The 22505-nt window shown below is 38.4% G+C and overlaps 1 protein-coding gene across 1 annotated transcript in view; it reads right to left on the bottom strand.

Annotated features, from left to right (window-relative positions):
* cand1 (cullin-associated and neddylation-dissociated 1) overlaps positions 1-22505 on the bottom strand; it is a 95046-nt gene that overhangs the window by 54450 nt on the left and 18091 nt on the right. The window contains exon 2 of the mRNA XM_028806955.2: positions 20214-20357. Within this exon, the coding sequence (XP_028662788.1) occupies positions 20214-20357 (144 nt within the window). The remainder of the gene's footprint in view (positions 1-20213; positions 20358-22505) is intronic.

Genomic DNA, 22505 nt, shown 5'->3' with positions numbered 1-22505 from the left:
CAATTTTTTAATGTTGTATACATTCCAGTAGATAGTTTAAATATGTTTCTATAATGAATTTGATAATTATCTGTATAATAGTTAGTAAAATTGATAGTGAGAATAAAAATCGTATGGCCTAACATAGAACAGGAAACAAGAGTCAGGTAAATGTTGTGCTTCATGCTGCTACTTAAATTTCTCTTTTTGGTCCAGCAGAAATGAAAATATCTTGATCAAGAAAGCCACTGAAAAAATAAGAAACACACAAAATATTTAAGAAAGACAGGCATAAAGTTTGAAGTTAAGGGCAAGAAAAATAATTTAAAACATCACACCAAAGATTAGGTCAAATCTTTGGAAATGATTACTGGAAGACTAGAAGAACATGCTTTGTGAAACAACAGATGTCCAAATAAATCAATGTTGATGTGTCTGACAACACAGGCAGGGGAAAATTGAGGGAAAGATAGGCAACAAAGATAGATGGGGCTTAAGTGAAGTGCAAGTCATAAAAGTATACTAACACTGTATTAAGGAACGGACTGCTAATAAGATTAAGTCCACCAACCCTGCTAAAATAAAGAGCATTATAAGTCATAAAGGTACAACAAGAATGAATGGGTTGACTTCATATCAATAAAATATTAAAAAATTCTTGAAGAGAAGGCACTAGAATGGTTGGGGAGTGGCCTGAGGATTTTAAATGTATATAAATTTTCACCCAAGGAAACCAGCAATACCTAAAAAATAAATATATAAAATTAAAAAAAAAAAAAAAGTACTATGGATTGAATTGAAGATTTTTCTGATTGGGAAAACAGATTGTTTTGTCTATACAGATACGATTTCAACTTTAACTACAGATTTTTTATTTTTTTATTTTATTGATTTTATTAAATGAAACACCATTCCATACAAATAAGTCAGGTTTTACAAAAATAGGTTATTTAAACTACAGTTTAAAATAAAGGAATAAATTACATCACCTGACACACTAAAAATTAATATTTTATCAAATCCATTAAATATGTATTCTAGGTGAAAAGATTAATATGAAACTAAAGTACAGAATGTCATCTTTTATTTCTGGCTAATGTTTTCTATATAATAGATAATAACTATCAAAATAATATTGTATCATCATTCTCCTCACCTATGAAATACAAAGGTGAAAACTTGCTCTGCATAAATTAACTGGCGAAAGAGCTGTGACTTAACTTGTTATAGGTTTTCTCAGTTTACAAAACTTAAGTATAACAAAATGCTTATTTCCATATTTTTAAAAAGGAATTGTGGCAGAACAGGCAAAATACAGTATTTTGTGTGGCTAAAGGAGGTAGAGGTCAGGGTTGAGCCAGAAATTTCTGCTTTTCAGTTTTTACACCACATCCTTTTTAGGGTGTATGAACTGTCAGAGAACCTTCCAAAGCACAGTGGAAGATTTGATTCCACACTTCCAAAGGTGGTACCCTGGAGAAGCAATGAGATATGCAATGACACTAAGGGAGTCAGTGGGACTGCATGTTATACTTCCAGATTGCGGTAATTGGTGCAAACACTTATGCTTGTCCATATTACTTAAGACAAATCTAAACCTGTTTTGGATTTTGTTGGGGTGAATCGCAGACTGGTCCAACTGAGCTGCTGGGAAAGCCACAGCAGCTTTCTGTGACAGCCCTTGACTTGCTAATCTTATGTATTAATCTGCAACTGAAAATCTCTAGAAAAGTCATGTAAAGTGTCAGGGACTTAAGGAGTTAGTAGATGAGATAAAATAAGCTGGTTTGTACTTAATGTCCCAATACCATAGAAGGCCTGTCCTTGTGGATGTTCCTCTTTAACATAACGGTTTCTCATGTTTAACTTCAACTGGGGTAAGGAGTAAATCAAGTGATTTGTACTTATTAAATAAAATAAAATGATGTATTTTTAATACATTCTTGTTTAAAATAAGACCCAAACTCTTGGATCTCTTGGCTTAAAAAAAATAAACAAACAAACAAATAGAAACTCAGCAGTCATCCATATTACTAACTGAGAATGCTAAACCGGATGGACGCAGGGACATCCGGCCATGGGCCGTGGCCACAAAAGACGTACTGCGCAGGCGCCCCACGAACCCCCCTACCCCCCCCCCAAGCAACGGAAACCGGCCGGATGGAATGCAACGTAAACGCACGAAGCCATTGCACACGAAACGGGACACACACAAAGAACAGGATTGACACCCACGACACCCAAAGCCCCCCTCCAGTAACTGAAATAAGAAATGAGGCCACGCGCCCCTAGGACACCAAAAACAAAGGAGTCACACGCAGGCACACATAGCACACGAAACGGTTCGCACACAAAAAGGACGATTCAGCCCCACGACACACAAACACCCCCTCCACTAACAGAAATAAAAACTCAGGCAACAAGCCCCCAGCACACAAAAAAAACAAGCCGCAAGCGCCACACAAAGCCCATTGGACACGAAACGGGACAGACTACGGACATAGCACGCGAAACGTACACAAAAAGGACGATTCAGACCCACGACCACACTAACGATTGCGCCAGTTAACTGACAGCGCGTTCAATAATAAGTCCACTTTTCATGAAAATTCATTGGGATTAATGAATGTCATTTGCAATCATTGTCATTCACTTAACTTCCCTGAAGAAACAAATGGCAATACAAGTAATGAATTTACACGTTGTTGTCAAAAAAGTCAAATTACACTGCCTCCTTTACATTCATATCCTGCATATCTACAGAAGCTTCTAACTAACGAAGTACCTGAAAGTAAAAACTTTATGAACTGCATTACATCCTACAATAGTTTATTTGATTTTGCATCTACCGGAGTAAATATCAGGTCACCAAAAGGCAATGACCCATACTGCTTTCGCGTATGTGGACAAATATTACATCGCATTGGAACAGTGCACCCTGAAACAAATCAAGAACGCAAATATGCACAAATCACGTCGGCACCTACAAAGCGCTTCTGAAACCGCGGAAGAAAAAATGTCTCGGCTCCAAAAACACATGTCACTCCTTATTCCAAATACCGGTCCCAATCACAGAAACATCGGTATCCACTATGACAATGCACAGTAACAATGCACGTGACATCCGTCTTGCCACACTATTAATTATAGATGAATGTACAATGGCATCCAGTCACTTACTCAACACCATTGATAAACTTCTACAAACGTTGATGAATAATAAAATTCCCTTTGCGGGAAAGGTACTTTTATTAGGAGGAGATTTTAGACAGTGCTTAACTATTACTCCACTTACAATGCGCTCAGCTATTGTTCAGTCCACCTTAAAATACGCGGACAATTGGCATTGCGTTGATGAATAATAATATTCCCTTTGGAGGAAAGGTACTTTTATTAGGAGTACATTTTAGACAGTGCTTACCTATTGCTCCACATGCCATGCGCTCAGCTATTATTCAGTCCACCTTAAAATACGCGACGACGTCATATAAACAACACGAGACCGAACTACAATACATATACAGGCTCGAGACCTGATTGGTGATAATACGAAGAAACGAACAGTCCGCATATTAACAGTGAGTTCGATCCTACTTATTAATTATCCATATTCCTAACGATAAAGATCAAACAAGTCATCAATTCACGATCACGGATACAAAACTAGACGGCTCGAGTAACGGGACCACAAACACGAACCCGCATCAAAAAAAAAAATTCACCTCGGCGCGCTTCTAAAACCGCTGAACAAAAAATGTTACGCGAACAATTGGCATTGCTTTCTAAAGATACACTTGGTACAAAACATGCGATTTCCAGATCCCGAATATAACAATTGGTTATTACAACTAGAACATTGTACACTCACCAATACAGATGGACTTCACCCAGATATTATTACAATTCCTTAACCCTTCATCTGCGACGACTTACTTACGGAGATATTTGGAACAGCGGTCTCATTAGACCAAATGCCCCTTTTAACACAACGAAGTATATTATGTCCAAAAAATATTACTGTTGATCACATTAATAACCAGGTCATTTCATTACTTCCTGGAGAGTCACACCTCTTTCTAAGCTCTGACAAAGTTGACTCTGATGAGGACAATGACCATCTTAATTTCCCCTTAGCATATTTGAACACTATTAACCCAGCCGGATTACCACAACACAGTCTTAACCTTAAAAACAGATGAATACTCATGCTATTAAGAAACCTTAACACTAAACAGGGTTTATGCAATGGTACACGTTTAGTCGTCTACACCATAACACACAATGTTATTCAAGCAGCAGTTCTTACAGGATCACATGCTAACAATACTGTTCTAATTCCTAAAATTGACCTTACAAGTTCTGACCTGGAATTAGCTTTTAAACTTAAACGGAAACAATTCCCCATTAAACCTGCCTTTGCCATGACCATCAACAAATCACAAGGACAAACCATGCACAAGGTTGGCATCTACCTATCTGAGCCCGTTTTTGGACATGGACAACTTTATGTGGCCTTCTCACAACTTCGACGTTCATCTGACGTTACAGTTAAGGTCATAAATGCTCCATGCCAAAGAAAACTCATTCAAGGACAAGACACCATCTTTACTACTAATGTTGATTACAAAGAAATTTTCCAATAAACCTTTACACTGTGCCAAACATCACACTATGCTATATCTCATTCATACATCACGCTCTTTGTAATTTCCCAACACCAGGGTTTGGCGAGCGAAGCGAGCAGGGGGCGGAGCCCCCTAGTATTCTACTAACATCACAACATGTCACAATTTGGATATATCAATTTTAAAGAAATGAGAAACAGGAAGTTCTGCTAATTATTTAAGCAATGTCAAAACCAGCCTTATTGATAAATATCGATTCTGAAATTTTAAAATGCTACCAATGCTCATTTTCTATAGTACTGATTTTATCCAGATGCACTTTCCTGCTTGCTCTTTTATTTTTGACAGTGAGAGGCACAAACTACAAGACACACAAACACACAGTCCCTGACACAGAGCAGTAGCCCTGCCTCCTCTCTCTCACTGTGCTTTACTTATTGTTTCTCTATTTGATTTAATGTGGTCTGCCGTTTGCATGCATTATTTTCATTTTAGGAGAACACTTTTGTTAAAAGGCTGACAGTAAACTTCATGAAACGGTGTCAAACAATGCTACTTTTCTAGAAGAGTTCAATTTTACCTTTAACCATATTAATGTGCATGCTTTGTTCTATAAACAATATTTTCAATCCTATAACAAGATCTAATCAAGAAAGAAATATACTGCAAGTGCAGTAAAATAATAATAGTAACTAATTTTCTCACACCAAAGAGCTCTGAACATAGATATTTAAAAGACAAACCACTAAAATAAATATTCTCATCCACTTTTTGTACTTTGTCCCTTGCTCTTAAACATTTCCTTAGGTAGATTCCTCCCATAAAGCTAAGGGCATGAAGCAGAATGTATAATAAAGTTCGGGGGTTATATCATGGAAAAGTTTGGAAAGCACTGCTTTAGGAAACAATAATGTTCACTGACTTGTGAATGTGCAGAAATGTCTGATTCTTGAACAAGTCAGTGCTTTCACACATAGCAGGGTGCCGCTGCTGGCACAGATTTAAATAAATAACGAATATTATTTACCATTTCCTGTGCTGTGCTTAACGCGTTTTCGAAATTCATCACTGCTGGCTTGATAACCAGATATTTCTATGATTCACCTACACTGGTAAACTGGTCAACCTAGTTATTCATTATGGTGCAGACCCTCAAACCAAGGGATGTTTTTGGCTAATTACCACTGATGTGTTTAAAGCAATGAGGGAATACTTAAGTCACCATACACAACCTTCATGCCCAATGTATCTAACTGTATTTTCAAAACTAGCCTTAACCATTATAGGATCATGGCTGTACAAGCAGTAAAATTATATACAGGTGCTGGTCCTAAAATTAGAATATCATGACAAAGTTGATTTATTTCAGTAATTCCATTCAAAAAGTGAAACTTGTATATTAGATTCATTCATTACACACAGACTGATGTATTTCAAATGTTTATTTCTTTTAATGTTGATGATTATAACTGACAACTAATGAAAGTCCCAAATTCAGTATCTCGGAAAATTAGAATAGTGTGAAAAGGTTCAATATTGAAGACTCCTGGTGCCACACTCTAATCAGCTAATTAACTCAAAACACCTGCAAAAGCCTTTAAATGGTCTCTCAGTCTAGTTCTGTAGGCTACACAATCATGGGGAAGACTGCTGACTTGACAGCCAAAAGACGACCATTGACGCCTTGCTCAAGGAGGGCAAGACACAAAAGGTCATTGCTAAAGAGGCTGGCTGTTCACAGAGCTCTGTGTCCAAGCACATTAATAGAGAGGCGAAGGGAAGGACAAGATGTAGTAGAAAAAAGTGTACAAGCAATAGGGATAACCGCACCCTGGAGAGGATTGTGAAACAAAACCCATTCAAAAATGTGGGGGAGATTCACAAAGAGTGGACTGCAGCTGGAGTCAGTGCTTCAAGAACCACCACGCACAGACGTATGCAAGACATGGGTTTCAGCTGTCGCATTCCTTGTGTCAAGCCACTCTTGAACAAGAGACAGCGTCAGAAGCATCTCGCCTGGGCTAAAGACAAAAAGGACTGGACTGCCACTGAGTGGTCCAAAGTTATAATAATAAATAATAATTCTTTGCATTTATATAGCGCTTTTCTCACTACTCAAAGCGCTCAGCAATTGCAGGTTAAGGACCTTGCTGAAGGGCCCAACAGAGCGGAGTCCCTATTGGCATTTTACGGGATTCGAACCGGCAACCTTCCGATTGCCAGTACAGATCCTTAGCCTCAGAGCCACCACTCCGCCACTCCGTTATGTTCTCTGATGAAAGTAAATTTTGCATTTCCTTTGGAAATCAAGGTCCCAGAGTCTGGAGGAAGAGAGGAGAGGCACAGAATCCACGTTGCGTGAGGTCCAGTGTAAAGTTTCCACAGTCAGTGATGGTTTGGGGTGCCATGTCATCTGCTGGTGTTGGTCCATTGTGTTTTCTGAGGTCCACGGTCAATGCAGCCGTCTACCAGGAAGTTTTAGAGCACTTCATGCTTCCTGCTGCTGACGAACTTTACGGAGATGCAGATTTCATTTTCCAACAGGACCTGGCACCTGCACATAGTGCCAAAGCTACCAGTACCTGGTTTAAGGACCATGGTATCCCTGTTCTTGATTGGCCAGCAAACTCGCCTGACCTTAACCCCATAGAAAATCTATGGGGTATTGTGAAGAGGAAGATGCAATATGCCAGACCCAACAATTCAGAAGAGCTGAAGGCCATTATCAGAGCAACATGGGCTCTCATAACACCTGAGCAGTGCCACAGACTGATCGACTCCATGCCGCATTGCTGCAGTAATCCAGGCCAAAGGAGCCCCAACTAAATATTGAGTGCTGTACATGCTCATACTTTTCATGTTCATACCTTTCAGTTGGCCAACATTTCTAAAAATCCTTTTTTTGCATTGGTCTTAATTGATATTCTAATTTTCCGAGATACTGAATTTAGGACTTTCATTAGTTGTCAGTTATAATCATCAACATTAAAAGAAATAAACATTTGAAATATATCAGTATATGTGTAATGAATGAATCTAATATACAAGTTTCACTTTTTGAATGGAATTACTGAAATAAATCAACTTTGTCACGATATTCTAATTTTATGACCAGCACCTGTATATATATTATATAGTCACAAGCGGCTGGGGGACAGACCCAGCCGGGACGCCTGGAAAGACTGGGAGGTGCCATGTTCGTCCTCCGGGCCACGAGGGGGGAACCGCCCTGGATCGGGAGAGGACCACAGGAGATGAGCAAGGAGGCTCAAGCCCATTGGGGTCCGTGGCCACCGCCAGGGGGCACCCCAAGCTTCAGAGAGCCTAGAAGGCATTCACTTCCGCCACACCCGAGAAGGTTGATGAGGAGCCTTCCAGGGACGCCCGGAGTACTTCCAGGTGCAAGGGCAGCACTTCCGCCACACCAAGAAGTGCTGCCGGAAGAATGTCATCAGGCACCTGGAGCACGTCCGGGTAAGAATAAAAGGAGCCACCTCCCTACAATCGGGGAGCTAGAGTCGGGAGTGGGAGCAGGACGAGGCTCCCATGGAGAGAGGAAAGGTGGCCCACGGACATTTACAGAGAAGCCCAGAGTAGGGGTGATTGGTGCTGGAAGCACAGTGTGTTGTGCGGGTCTGTGTTGTGTAAGAAGAACTGTGAATAAATGTGTGTACTTTTATAAAGATGTGGTGTCAGTCTGATGGTGTCTGGGCATGTCTCACAATATATATACAGTTAGGTCCATAAATATTTGGACAGAGGCAACTTTTATCTAATTTTGGTTCTGTACATTACCACAATGAATTTTAAATGAAACAACTCAGATGCAGTTGAAGTGCAGACTTTCAGCTTTAATTCAGTGGGGTGAACAAAACGATTGCATAAAAATGGGAGGCAACTAAAGCATTTTTTTTAACACAATCCCTTCATTTCAGGGGCTCAAAAGTAATTGGACAATTGACTCAAAGGCTATTTCATGGGCAGGTGTGGGCAAGTCCGTCGTTATGTCATTATCAAATAAGCAGATAAAAGGCCTGGAGTTGATTTGAGGTGTGGTGCTTGCATGTGGAAGATTTTGCTGTGAACAGACAACATGCGGTCAAAGGAGCTCTCCATGCAGGTGAAAGAAGCCATCCTTAAGCTGCGAAAACAGAAAAAACCCATCAGAGAAATTGCTACAATATTACGAGTGGCAAAATCTACAGTTTGGTGCATCCTGAGAAAGAAAGCAAGCACTGGTGAACTCAGCAATGCAAAAAGACCTGGACGTCCACGGAAGACAACAGTGGTGGATGATCGCAGAATCATTTCCATGGTGAAGAGAAACCCTTTCACAACAGCCAACCAAGTGAACAACACTCTCCAGTGGGTAGGCGTATCGATATCCAAGTCTACCATAAAGAGAACACTGCATGAAAGTAAATGCAGAGGGTGCACTGCAAGGTGCAAGCCACTCATAAGCCTCAAGAATAGAAAGGCTAGATTGGACTTTGCTAAAGAACATCTAAAAAAGCCAGCACAGTTCTGGAAAAACATTCTTTGGACAGATGAAACCAAGATCAACCTCTACCAGAATGATGGCAAGAAAAAAGTATGGAGAACGCGTGGAACAGCTCATTATCCAACGCATACCACATCATCTGTAAAACACGGTGGAGGCAGTGTGATGGCTTGGGCGTGCATGGCTGCCAGTGGCACTAGGACACTAGTGTTTATTGATGATGTGACACAGGACAGAAGCAGCCGAATGAATTCTGAGGTGTTCAGAGACATACTGTCTGCTCAAATCCAGTAATATGCAGTCAAATTGATTGGGCGGCATTTCATGATACAGATGGACAATGACCCAAAACATACAGCCAAAGCAACCCAGGAGTTTATTAAAGCAAAGAAGTGGAAAATTCTTGAACGGCCAAGTCAGTCACCTGATCTTAACCCAATTGAGCATGCATTTTACTTGTTGAAGACTAAACTTCAGACAGAAAGGCCCACAAACAAACAGCAACTGAAAGCCGCTGCAGTAAAGGCCTGGCAGAGCATTAAAAAGGAGGAAACCCAGCATTCTGGTGATGGAGTTCAAGACTTCAGGCTGTCATTGCCAGCAAAGGGTTTTCAACCAAGTATTAGAAATGAACATTTTATTTCCAGTTATTTAATTTGTCCAATTACTTTTGTGCCCCTGAAATGAAGGGATTGTGTTAAAAAAAAATTGCTTTAGTTGCCTCACATTTTTATGCAATCGTTTTGTTCACCCCACTGAATAAAAGCTGAAAGTCTGCACTTTAACTGCATCTGAGCTGTTTCATTTAAAATTCATTGCGATAATGTACAGAACCAAAATTAGAAAAAAGTTGTCTCTGTCCAAATATTTATGGACCTGTGTGTATGTATTTTTTATATTATATATATATATATATATATATATATATATATATATATATATATATATATATATATACACATACACAGTCGACCCTTGATATACGACCGGCTTGACATGCGAACAACTTGATTTACGACCAAAATTTTTATTTTGATTTATGACCAACATCTTGCGTTACGACCTGAATGCGGTCACGTGTATCCGCTTGCGCGATTGTAAACAAACAGAAACATTCGTATTAATGTGGCACTAATTCAATAAAATGTCAGGTTTGTAAACTCTCTTAGGACCTCCCCCAACTAGAAGACATGCCAAAGTCCAAACTCCGTATGGAAGACTGTTTATCTGTTGCTGGGGCAACAGCCGGCTTAAAGCTGTGCTGAGTCTCTCAGCCAAAGCAAACAGAAAAGATATTGATGGGTGATATGCATGTGATATCCCTGCCTGGCAATGGACAAGCAAGCTTCCACAGTTGCGGCAATCGCGCTTCAGGAGCACTTCAGCATTTCGTTCCCATTGAGTGGGGGGGGGGGGGGTCTCAGAAGAGTTCAGAAACAGTTCCTTGTATCATCGCAAGGAAATGCTGAGAAAAATTCTCGTCAGAATAACTTGTAGGCAGGAGGAGATTAAAATTAACGCAAAAGAAGCTATTGAAATGATTGCAAATGCCTGAGCGCAAGTTAAAGAAAGCCTTTAAAAAGCCATCAGTTTCATTATCATCCTCCTCCCTTCCTGCAGCCCAAAGATGTCAAATTAAATGGTGAGTACAGTATGAAATTGTTGTTTCTGGTAGGCTAGGCACTTTTTATTACTTTTTGGTTAGTACATTAGAAAAATTATTGGTGTTTTGGTAAATTATGCACATTATACAATCCTTTTTTATTATGAAAAGGTTAAGTAAGTGTTGCAGTGGGAGGTTCGGAACGCATTATGGGTATTTCCATTATTTCTTATGGGAAAAATAGTCTTGACTTACAACCAACTTGAGTTACAACCAGCCCTCGCGAACGAATTGAGTTCGTAAGTCAAGGGTCCACTGTATATATATATATATATATATATATATATATATATATATATATATATATATATATATATATACATACACACACACACACACACACACACACGGATGTCACAATACCAGAATTGTAACTTTCGATACCAAAACCAGGTGAAATTCCACGATACTCAATACCTTTTTGATACTACAGCAAAAACAGAAATCCCATTCAACCACTTTTTATTTAAAGTATACCTTCCTTATTAAAGCGAACAACATTGTGTCTTTTTCTGCAATATATATTAATACTAATTTGTTTACTTATTTGCCGGAGACCTTTATCCAAGGTGACTTAACAACATTTCAGACATAACTGATTCTTTTTCTTTTGTTTTTCCATTTGGAGCACTGACAAGTGAAAAGACCTGCTCATGGTCACACATTGTCGGTAGCAGAATTTGAACCAACAACCACAGGGATTGATGTCCAAAGCCTTAACCACTATACCACACTGCCTGCCAAAAACTATGCCACACTGCTACAGTTATAACAGCAGCTTTAAAATAGTGGTATATCCATCGAGAGGTTACCCAACTCTCATTTAAGTAAACTAGTATTGGCATTGATAAATATCAAATTACAATGCAGGGCTTGAATTCTAATGTGTGATGAACATGGGGGAATTTCTTTAGTGTAACAAGAAATGGTGGGAATTTTAAAAATCTTTATGGGACTTCAGCATAGTGTTTATAAAGGATGATATTAACATGAACCACCTAATTTATTTTACCATGTACACATTAGAATTTATTCTTTGACATTTTCTCACCAGTAGATGCAAAAAGCATTACTTACTAAACATAAAAAAATCAAGTATTAATATATGTGTTCTGTTGAATTAGTGAATTCCAAGATAATTTAGAATAACTTAAACAACCTCTTTAAAGCTGTTTTTGTAACGTGCTTGCAAAATCTAGTTTGTCAGAAAAATCACTCAGATTTGTAATAATTGGTGCATTATGGTCATTATGGATATGCAACTCAACCCGATGATTCAGGATAAGGCTATTAAGCTAGAGGGCCATGTAACATAATGAGCCGACAGGACTACAGACTTCGGTAAGAGCAGGGGTGAGGACTGCGTGTATACACAAACAAATGGTGTACAAATGCTAAGATTATTGATACTCACTGCTCTCTAGACTTGGAATGTGGGTCAATAAAATGGCATCCATTCTATTTGCCAAAAGAACTTAGTTATTATAGTTACCACTGTATACATACCTCCAAATGCTAACACAGCAAAAAGCCCAAGGCAATTGTAAACTGCCATTAGCAAACAGAATTCCCACTCAAAAGGAATGTTTGTAATAGCAGGTGGTTTTAACCAGGCAGATTTAAAGGCTACGCTCCCCAAATTCTATCAACATGTCCAATGTTGCACGAGAGGAAAAAAACAAAAAAAAAAACAAAAAAAAACAAAACACACTTGACCATGTGTACAGCATTACCTCTGCCACATCTGGGCCAGTCTGACCACATCTCTTTGTTTACAGTAACTGTAAGACACATACAGGTGTGGCCAGAGGGAGCTTCTGAGCAGCTCCAGGGCTGCTTCAGTAGCACTGACAGGACTGTATCTGAAGATGACAATATTGATATATACACCTCTGTTGTACTGTTTTACATAAAGAGCTGCATCAACAAAGTCACTATAAAAAACACATCTGTGCTTTCTTCAACAATAAGCCATGGATGACAACAGATGTAAGACTCTTGCGAAAGACTCATAAAGCTTTCCACTTTGGTTGAAAACAGCAGTACAACGTTGCCAGGACGAGGCAGAAGGGGGAATTATAGATGCCAAATCAGCCTACAAGCGGAAAATTGAGCATTATTTTGACAACTCAGACCCCCACCATACAAGACAAGTTATACATAACATCACTAAACAAAACAGTTATACCAACCCAGCTACCAATAGCACCAGCTCCTCACTGGCAGAGCAGCTTAACCACTTCTTCAGACGACATGGGGAGGACACACCGGGAACTCCAGACACCAACAGCCAGGTACTCTCTCTAGTTTGTTGATGCTGTATGCACATTCCGGAATATCAATGTACGGAAAGCAGCTGGCCCAGATGGTGTCCCAGGATGGATTCTCAGAAACTGTGCTGTGGAGTTGGCGGAGTTATTTGCAAATATCTTCTACTGATCTCTATCACAGTGCACTATCCCTACCTGCAAGAAGATATCTACCATAACACCAGTTCCAAAGCAGATTAAAATAACCTACCTCAATGATTACAGGCCAGTATCATTAACGCCAGTAATCATGAAGTGTCTGAAAAGACTGGTCCTCGAGTATATCAAGGCTGCTCTCCCACCCACTCTAGCCCCTCACCAATACACATATAGATCCAATAGGTTAATGGACAATGTCCTTTCCGCTATACTCTACACTGTACTGCTCCACCTGGTCTGCTTTTAATACCATCATGCCCAGCAGACTACTTTTTCAAATGACTGACCTAGGCCTCCAACATAACATCTGCCATTGCATGTAGGACTTTTTAACAAACTGGACAAAGTCAGTCAGGATGACTCCCCACCACTCTGTCACTCAGCATAGGAGCACCACAAGGCTGTGTATTGAGCCCTTTCTTTTACTCTCTGTATACACAAGACTGCATACCAGCCCTCAACACCAATGCTATTAAATTTGAGGACAATACAACATAGTGGGGCAGATCAATGATGGAGACGAGTCTGCCTACGGGGACTGGTGTATAGAGAATAACCTGATATTTAACATGGAAAAAAAAAAAACTAAAGAACTGATCGTTTATTTCAGGAAGAAGCAGGATGACCATCGGCCACTGTATATAAACAGTGAAAGTGGAGAGAGTCTCTAGTTTTAGGTTCCTACATCTCAGAAGATCTCACATGGACTATAAACACAAACACACAGGTGAAAAAAAGCACAATTGCGACTTTACTTCCTGAGAAATCTCGGGAAGGTCAGTCTGTCACAATAACTTCTGGTGTCTTTCCATCTTTGCTCCATTAAGAGTGTCCTGACTCATGGGATATTTGTGTGGTATGGCAGCAGCTTAGCAGCTAACAAAAAGGAACTGAAGAGAATCATAAAAACAGTAATGAAAATTACCAGCACACTTTTGCCTACCTTGGAAGACATCTACAGTCCTCAGTGTCTGCAGAAGACATCCATATCATAAAGGACATGCAACACCCATCTCACGAACTGTCTGAACTTCTCCCCTCAGTAAAGACATATACTGTAGGTCCAATAGAGCTTGTACCAAAAGACTGATGAACAGTTTCTACCCTAAAGTGATTACTACACTAAATTCTGTACTGAAATCACACACCTTATAGACATAATTGTGAGCTACCATATTTGTCATTATTTATTATCTTAGGTTGTGCAATATTTAAAAAAAAAAAAAAACATTTTTTGTATATGTTGATAATCGTGTAATGTGTGAGCTGTACATGTGAGAAAATTAGATGTGTTTTTGTTTTAAAGTATAGTTTTAAGCATGGTTTCAGGTAGTGTACCAGAATCACGATGTATGTGTTACACAATGAAAAATTAATCTTTTTTTTTTTTTTTTTTTTTTTTTGCGCAATCATTAGCTGTTTTTTTAAAAAAAAACACTAATGAGTAAAATTTCACAAAATCCTAGAACTTTAAATTTTCCAAATCTATCTCCTGTCTCTTTTTTTATTATGTTTCTTACGTTAGTGCAAACTTTAACTTCTTGCAAGAAATCAAACTTGACAACTATAAATTAATGTGTTATTTCAGATAAAGATATATTTTCAAAATTTCACATATAATTAACTGGAGTTTGTTATTGCTTAGTCTGTTTTCTAGTACAAAATATTAGAATATTAACTAGATCTGCAATGTAACTGGTAGGATGCATTACACTCAACAACATTCCTTTCAAATACATGACATTTGCTTTCTCTAGGTTTGTAACATTTTAGGGATTATACGAATGAACATTAGTTTGGTTTCAAAAACCAAACGAATGACAAAAATTTAGCATTTATATACAGTAAACCCCCGCGAAGTCGCGGTTCAGGGTTCGCGGACTACATCGTTTGCGGATTTTTTCTTAGAACCTAACCATTAATTGTTAGCGGAAAGCGCAAATATCCTCCGCAATTTTTTATGGCTTTTTTCGTGGCAATACTGTGCAACCGCTGAGGGAAACGCGGTTTGGGATGGTGAAAGTAGCCAATCCAAGAGCATTATTCATTTCTCCTTGCTGCTGATTGACTGCTGCCATGTGACGAGTCTCCTGATGAGTGGGTTTACCACCGCCGAGGGAAACGCGGTTTGGGATGGTGAAAGTAGCCAATCCGAGAGCGTTATTCATTTTTCCTTGCTGATGACTGGCTGCTGCTTTGTGACGCGTCTCCAGCTGAGTGTCCTAGTGTTTTCCATTTTGTTACTGTTTTGTTATTTTTAAACGCACACGATGTCGTCAAACCGCTCTGAACCTTCTAAGGCTTCAGGAACTGAGCCTAAGCGCCAGAAGAAGTTTAAAACACTCCAGGAGAAGGTTGATTTGCTCCGGGAACTAAAAAGATATGCTGCAGTAGCGAGCCACTATGGCATTAATGAAAGCACCGTATGCTACATAAAGAAGAACAAAGCAGCGAACTGGAGTACCGTATCTGTAAGTTTCTATGATAGTGCCAAAAAGGAAAAGACTAAGGAATAAAAATATCATCAGGATGGAACCTGCCTTGGCACTGTTGGTCACCGACTGCAGGAAGACGGTAACATCATCCGTGAGAAAGCACGGAAATTGTACCAGCAGTTCTATACAGGAGACAATGTAGCAACTTCCTATCACAATGTTCCTGAAACCTATAAAGAAAAGCCAGCACGAAACCCTACCAGAAGAAGACCCATACAAAGATACGACTCCTCCTGAAGCGCCTGAAGAAGAGGCGCCACCCGAGGAGTTTTAAATCTACTAAAGTTTTAAAGCTACTTCATCATCATCAATATCATTCATCATTGGCGAGTACCCATACATTTTACTGTATTTTAATGAAATGAAATTATGTATTTACTTATAACAAGGAAAATGACAGCGCATACCAAAGAAAATGCGCTTGCATGAATTACAGTACATATAGTGGTAACATTGGTATTTTACATTCTAGCACTGCAGGAGACATAGCAGTACAGTACTGTACAGTAGACAGGTTTACCTTTACATTCTGTTTTTAGGTAATGTATTAAGGTAATTTTTTAGGTAATGTATTAAGCTGAGTTTGCAACGAAATGAAAGTGCTTTGGGGGCATATTGTATTTAGGGTGAAACTATAAAAATAGGCATTTAAAAGGTATCTTTTAACCGCATCCAAAAGTCGCGGTTTTTCACAATTCGCGGATGCTCTAGGAACGTAGCCCCTGCGATTTTTGGGGGTGTACTGTATTCATAATTAGCAATAAAATGTCATTTTGCCTGTCCTGCTAACTGGCATAATCACAGTGCTTTGTAGCCCTAAATAAATTGTATTTTGGTATTAACAAATGGAGCTGCTCATTTCTTCACTAGTGTAGGCAAGCCAAATAGCCACATTTAGAAACTTGCCTAAACTTTAAAATGCTAAAGCAGTTTGCACTACCAGCACAGACAATCCTATCTGCATAACAGTGAATGGTGCATGCGGCATTTCCCTCATGAAAACTATATGAACTGGTTAGAAAAAAAGATGGATGCTTAAAAGCACATCTTTGGAGGAGTTTCATAATCAGACTATATGGGAAGCTTCCGTTTCTTTTTATGTACCATGTATGACATGAAATTAAAAAGTGATTCATCACGCCCTTATTTTGTCTCCTCTTATAACATCATGACACTATAAGTTGAACAATTAAGAGTTGCATCGACCACAACAATGCACTTACAAAGCATACATGTAGCTATTTATAAACTACCTCCATAATGGGGAAAAACGTGGCATTAACAACATTCTGTGTGTGTGAGTTTTGGCTTTTTTATAGTAATAAGCAACAAAATTCTCCTGTCTTGAAGACAAAATATTTCTGAATATGATGTCTAATTTTCTTTTTGAAATGTGGTGTGCAGTGTTCTATCATCGTCCCCATGATCAATTTCAATCAAAGTGACAAACTTCAACAGTTTTATTTTGTTTGTTTTATAAATCATACATGCCCAAAGGTAACCTGTTAGGGACTCAGATTCTCAGCAGGGGGCATGCTAGATTCCTGTGCCTTGCTAAGTTTAGCAGAAGTGTGCTGTAGTTGAGGGAAAGCAGCCTGATCATTGCATCGCATGCAAAATTTGAATGAGAGGAGTGTAGGTATCTTTGTAGCACCACACTGTTGCTGTGCTCACAGACTTCAAGTGCCCATGGTTTCGCACTGTTTTCGGTAGCTCACTGTCCTTAAAATAATCTCTCACTGTGGCTGCGCACAAGTTGGAATTCTTTTGCAAATTTGGCAGGTATGCCCTTGTTAAACTGGTCCCCTAAAGACGCACATCTACGTAATGGAAGGTCAGCTTATATTGACTGATCCACAGATTAATGCAGGTTGTCATTATTTTTCATTCATCATCCATTTTCCTAACCCAATTATCCTGGGCATGATCATGCCGGCAGAAGGAGCCTATCCTTATGATGTTATATTTTTCATAACATATGCAGTGAAATTCATTCACCAGGCAAGGAAAGTGGGGGAAAACCCCCGTCCTGATGTAACTGGCCTCCCAGCAACCAATGACTTTTACAGGAGAGTGTGGCTCTCTATGCAAAGAGATGAAAGGATTAAATATGGGAGCCAGAGTACGCTGCAAGAGTTGGAAGGGACAGTGAGTAATGAACAGGACTAAAAGAAGCTGAAGTGTGCAAGTCACAATAACGAAAGGGAGAAACACATCAGCAGTAGTTGTGGCATTCTCCATTGCCATAACAATGGAGAAGTACCAGTCAGGGATGTAAATGCTTACAGTAGCATGCAAAAGTTTGGGCATTCTTGCTTAATATGTCTGTTACTGAATGAGAAGATGATGAACTCCTTACCAAAAGGCATAAAGTTGAAGATGACACATTTCTTTAATATTTTAAGCAAGATTACATTTTATTTCCATCATTCACAGGTACAAAATACCAAAAAAGTGAAAAGGGCCTGAAACAAAAGTTTGGGGACCTGACATGGTCAGTACTTTATAAAGCATCTGTATCATCTTGTGAATAATATTACTATAAAATAATCAAATATTGCTTCTTAAATAATAAATAGGTTATTCAGTAATCTATTCATGTGTTATGAATCTCCATGTAGACACCCTTCAACTAAACTGTTAGCCAAATTTATTTCCATACTGGGCATTTAAAATAATCTTGAATTAATTAAAAAGGAAGACTCGTGTCTTTCTATAATTCTATAGGTTACACATATCTTCAGTTACTCAAGTGTTCCAGTCACATTAATCAGTCTCGAAAATGTCCTCTCACAGTTTCTCCTCTGACAAATAGGAAGCATTTTAAAATTAGGATCTAGATTTGAGGTATGTTGACAGCGGCATTGGATGAAAGGAACATAAAAGAAAGAACCAGCCATCCTGACTGACAACAGCGCTACCATGATCTGTGCAGTACAGCTTACATAGCTACCTCTCTTTATCTGTTTTGTGTACACATTTACTTTGGTATCACAGGCTGCTATGAAAATTGCAACAATTGTCCATTTGTTTGGCTTGTTGAAACATGTTGCAGTTTTTTTTCCTCCTTAGCAGTACAGTTAGCCATTTGCATAAAGAGAAGTAACATTTATTGGACTACCCAACACATAAACCTGGGACTGATGCAGTCCCACAATACAACAGTGCATTGGAAATGATAGAAAGGTTTTTGAAACAACAATCAACCATCTCAGCAGTGAGGTTGCTCCCAGTATAACTAGCATTCTGTGCTCTTCTCTGCAATACATCCACTACAGGTGCCCAGTCACTTTTAATGTAATGACATAAGAGAAGTGGTGATGCTTTCCTTAGGATTTCTATAAAGCCCAAGTACTATAACTTCACTCATTTGCTACCATGTTAATATAGAATGCCACAGTTTCAAAACCTGTATCATTTGTCAAAAGCACTCATTTTCAACAACACTGTAGAGTCTCATATCTTTATAGATAAAACTGCTATTAGATTGTTATTTTTTGGGCATGAGGCGAATTAAACTGAAGTACAGAGCTAAATGCAGACTGTTTCTACTCACTTGGATGTCAACTGAGATTACGTTTATGGGTGACATTGGGATAAATGATTTCTCAGATTTGTTGCATTACAATACTTAACTTCTGAGTTGCACAGCTTGCATATGGCTTTCCTTTTATTCAGTTGTCCTTTTACTGACGCATTGTTTCAATCCAGAGTAAGTCCACATATCTGATTTAAGTGTAGGTGCTAATTTCAGTTGTGGAGGACACAACATTTTATACAAAGTAGTAAAGTGCTTTTTCCAAGGAGTGTCTTAACAGGCGCATTAGTGACATCTACTGGCTCAGAAGTCAAATACGGACAAGAGCAAAAATTCAAAAATTTGATGTTGACTTTAAAAATTGTTATCAAATTGTTAAAAGAAAAAATGATCAATCGGAAAATCAATATTTTATATCTAGGCTTATACATATCCTTCCTACCATCATATATTTTCAAGTGACCCAAAAAATTTATTTTTTTTTTTTTACCTGTATTCTATTCCTCTCAATGATCCCAAAATGTTGCTTGCTGTCCCCTGGATACCAGTTTTCTAATTGGCACATACTTTAAAAATAATAATAGTAGACCCCAACTAACTTTTTACAATAAATCAAATATAAATAAAAAAGTAATTAAATTGTACAATATATTACTTCTAGAGAATGGCTTGCTGTGATAAAATTTATTTTTTATAAAAGTCAAAAGAATTTTTGAGAACATCCATCTCAAGAACATATCATACAACAGATTATCAACTTAGGACTACACATAACACACTCATACTTATTATAAAACAGTTAAGATATGACGGTGCTCATCACTCCAATTCATAAGATTTCTAGAAAACAAACTGCTTACCAGCACCTCACTAAAGTAATCACTTTGATAAATCCAATTTCAAATTTCACTAAGTTAAGAAACTGAACAAAACTCTCTACTTACCATTTGACAGCCAGGTTCTGCACTTCACCATTCTTATCTTCCAGTAGCTTTAAAATCATTTTTACTACTTTGCGCTCACTGTCATCATCCAGTTTAATGGAATCTTTCTGAAGCTCAGACATGAGATCATTTGTTGCCATAAACCTGTTTCAAGGTTATACACAAATGTTTGATTAGAAACCATTAACATGATATAACATTGTCAAACCAGTTAATACAGTTCAGAGTCACTAGGGCAGGAATGTATACTGGTAGTACTGACTAAAAGTAAAGAACCAACTCTGACAAGCAATGTGTGTACAGTTTTAAAACACTGTATTAAAAAATTAATATCAGAAATTTTGGGGAAATTTTTTTTTTTTTATCAGCTGCAGGTTTAACAAACATAGGATTAATGTATCTTTAGTCTTTTCTTATACTGAAGTTGTATTATGTTTTCTATAATACTGAGTCTATATTAGTCACTAAAGAAAAAAATACAAAACAAAAGCACAAGTTCCATTTTCTTTCACTGCTCAGAATAACTCCAGATATATGCATGAAATTAGCTTAAAGATGTGAGTACTTAGCCTTCATTCCAAGACTTTGCTATTGCTAAAAATTAAACCACTGACTTTTACTTCTGAATGCAAATTAGCAAGTTATCAGTATCTTCAACTTTTAAATACAATGGTTAACATAAACATCGTTCCAGCTCATTTATCCTTTTTTTTTGTTGTTGTTTTTTTTTTTTTTTAAAAAAAGCAGCACATTTCAACAAACTTTCCGGTTTATAAGTATATGTATTTAATTCATTTTTGTAGAAACTGCATGATGTTCTTGTTTACATTCAATTTCTTTTTCATCAAACCACCCATTTACCATATTTGCTTATCCAGAGCTAGGCTGCAGGGAAGCATCAGGAAAGAAACCTCCCTGGTCAGGGCATAACCCCATTGCAGGGTGAATGAATGAACACATACTAGTGCTGGGCGGTATACCGGTTCATACCGAAAACCGTTTTTTATTTTTTTTTATGATATGGATTTTTCTTATACCGCAACACCGGTTTAAATTGCCTAAACGACGTTCGGAACGTGGCGCAGCGGGAAACTGTTCAAGTGGGGACCTTTTTCACTGCTACACCGCTAAACACAGATTTGTTGCACTAGGGCTCTTTTTCACTGCTACACCACCAAATAGTGGGCGGTAGCATAGGAATGCTGCGCGGTGAAAATGGACAGAGAGCCTGGAGATTCTTTAGTTTTAAAAGGTCAGATGTGTAAATACTGTTTCTATACTACTGGATAATACTACAAGCCAAGTTGTACTTGTTTTATTTGTTTTCAATACAGTGCAATGTACCTGGGTACTGTGTAATAGTGTGACGACATGTTGACTTTATTCTCGTAATTTGTCATTAAAGTAGAACATTGTAAACTAAACTTCATCATAAAATGAATATTTAATTTACTAGATTTTCTCAAACCCCGTTATAAGTTATATAGCACATTAAATGCTTTGTGTTAAGTGATTCTTAAACTGACTTCTTCTTGCACTAAGAGGAGGCGCTGGCAGCGATCTGTAGTCAAGAATACATTCACTTCATGATCTTCCTTCTCTCTGAACATTTAGAATGCTAAAATAAACTAAATATAATTTTCATGGTGAAATGCATTAAAGCATGCATTAATCATATGGGGGCACGGCGGCGTGCCCACCTTGCATTTGCATGTTTTTCTGGTGGGTTTACTTGGCGCTTCAGTTTCCTTTCAAAGTCATGTAGGATGTGGGGTTTTGTTGTGCTATATTGACCCTGCTAGTGTATGTTTTGCTTGTATTCATCCTTCGATGTGCTGGCGTCTTGTTCAGAGATGGGCGCAACTCTGAATGGATGGCATAATTAAACATGTATAACGAAGATATTTTTAAAGTTCTGAACACTCCGTGGGCTAAGTTTATAACTAGTTTAAATTTTACAAAGACGTTTATCGTGTGGTGATTGGTTATGTGGTGAAAGAAAAAGGAAGGATAGGAACTGGGGTTTTGGTAGCCTACGTCAGAGTTCTTCTGAGCAGACTTTCTTTATTGCATGCATGCTGTCTGTCTGACGTAACAAAAAAATCTTCATTATACATGTTTAATTATGCCATCCATTCAGGGTTGCGCCCATCCCTGAACGAGTCGCCAGCACATCGCAGGGTGAATATGAGCAATACATACACTTGGGTCAATATAGCATAACAAAACCTCACATCCTAGATGACTTTGAAAGGAAACTGAAGCATGCCGAGTAAACCCACCAGAAAAACA

Source organism: Erpetoichthys calabaricus, chromosome 1 (assembly GCF_900747795.2).
Source record: "Erpetoichthys calabaricus chromosome 1, fErpCal1.3, whole genome shotgun sequence".
Lineage (NCBI taxonomy): Eukaryota > Metazoa > Chordata > Cladistia > Polypteriformes > Polypteridae > Erpetoichthys > Erpetoichthys calabaricus.
Note: the sequence above shows the minus strand (reverse complement) of the source record. Positions and strands in the feature narration are given on the sequence as shown.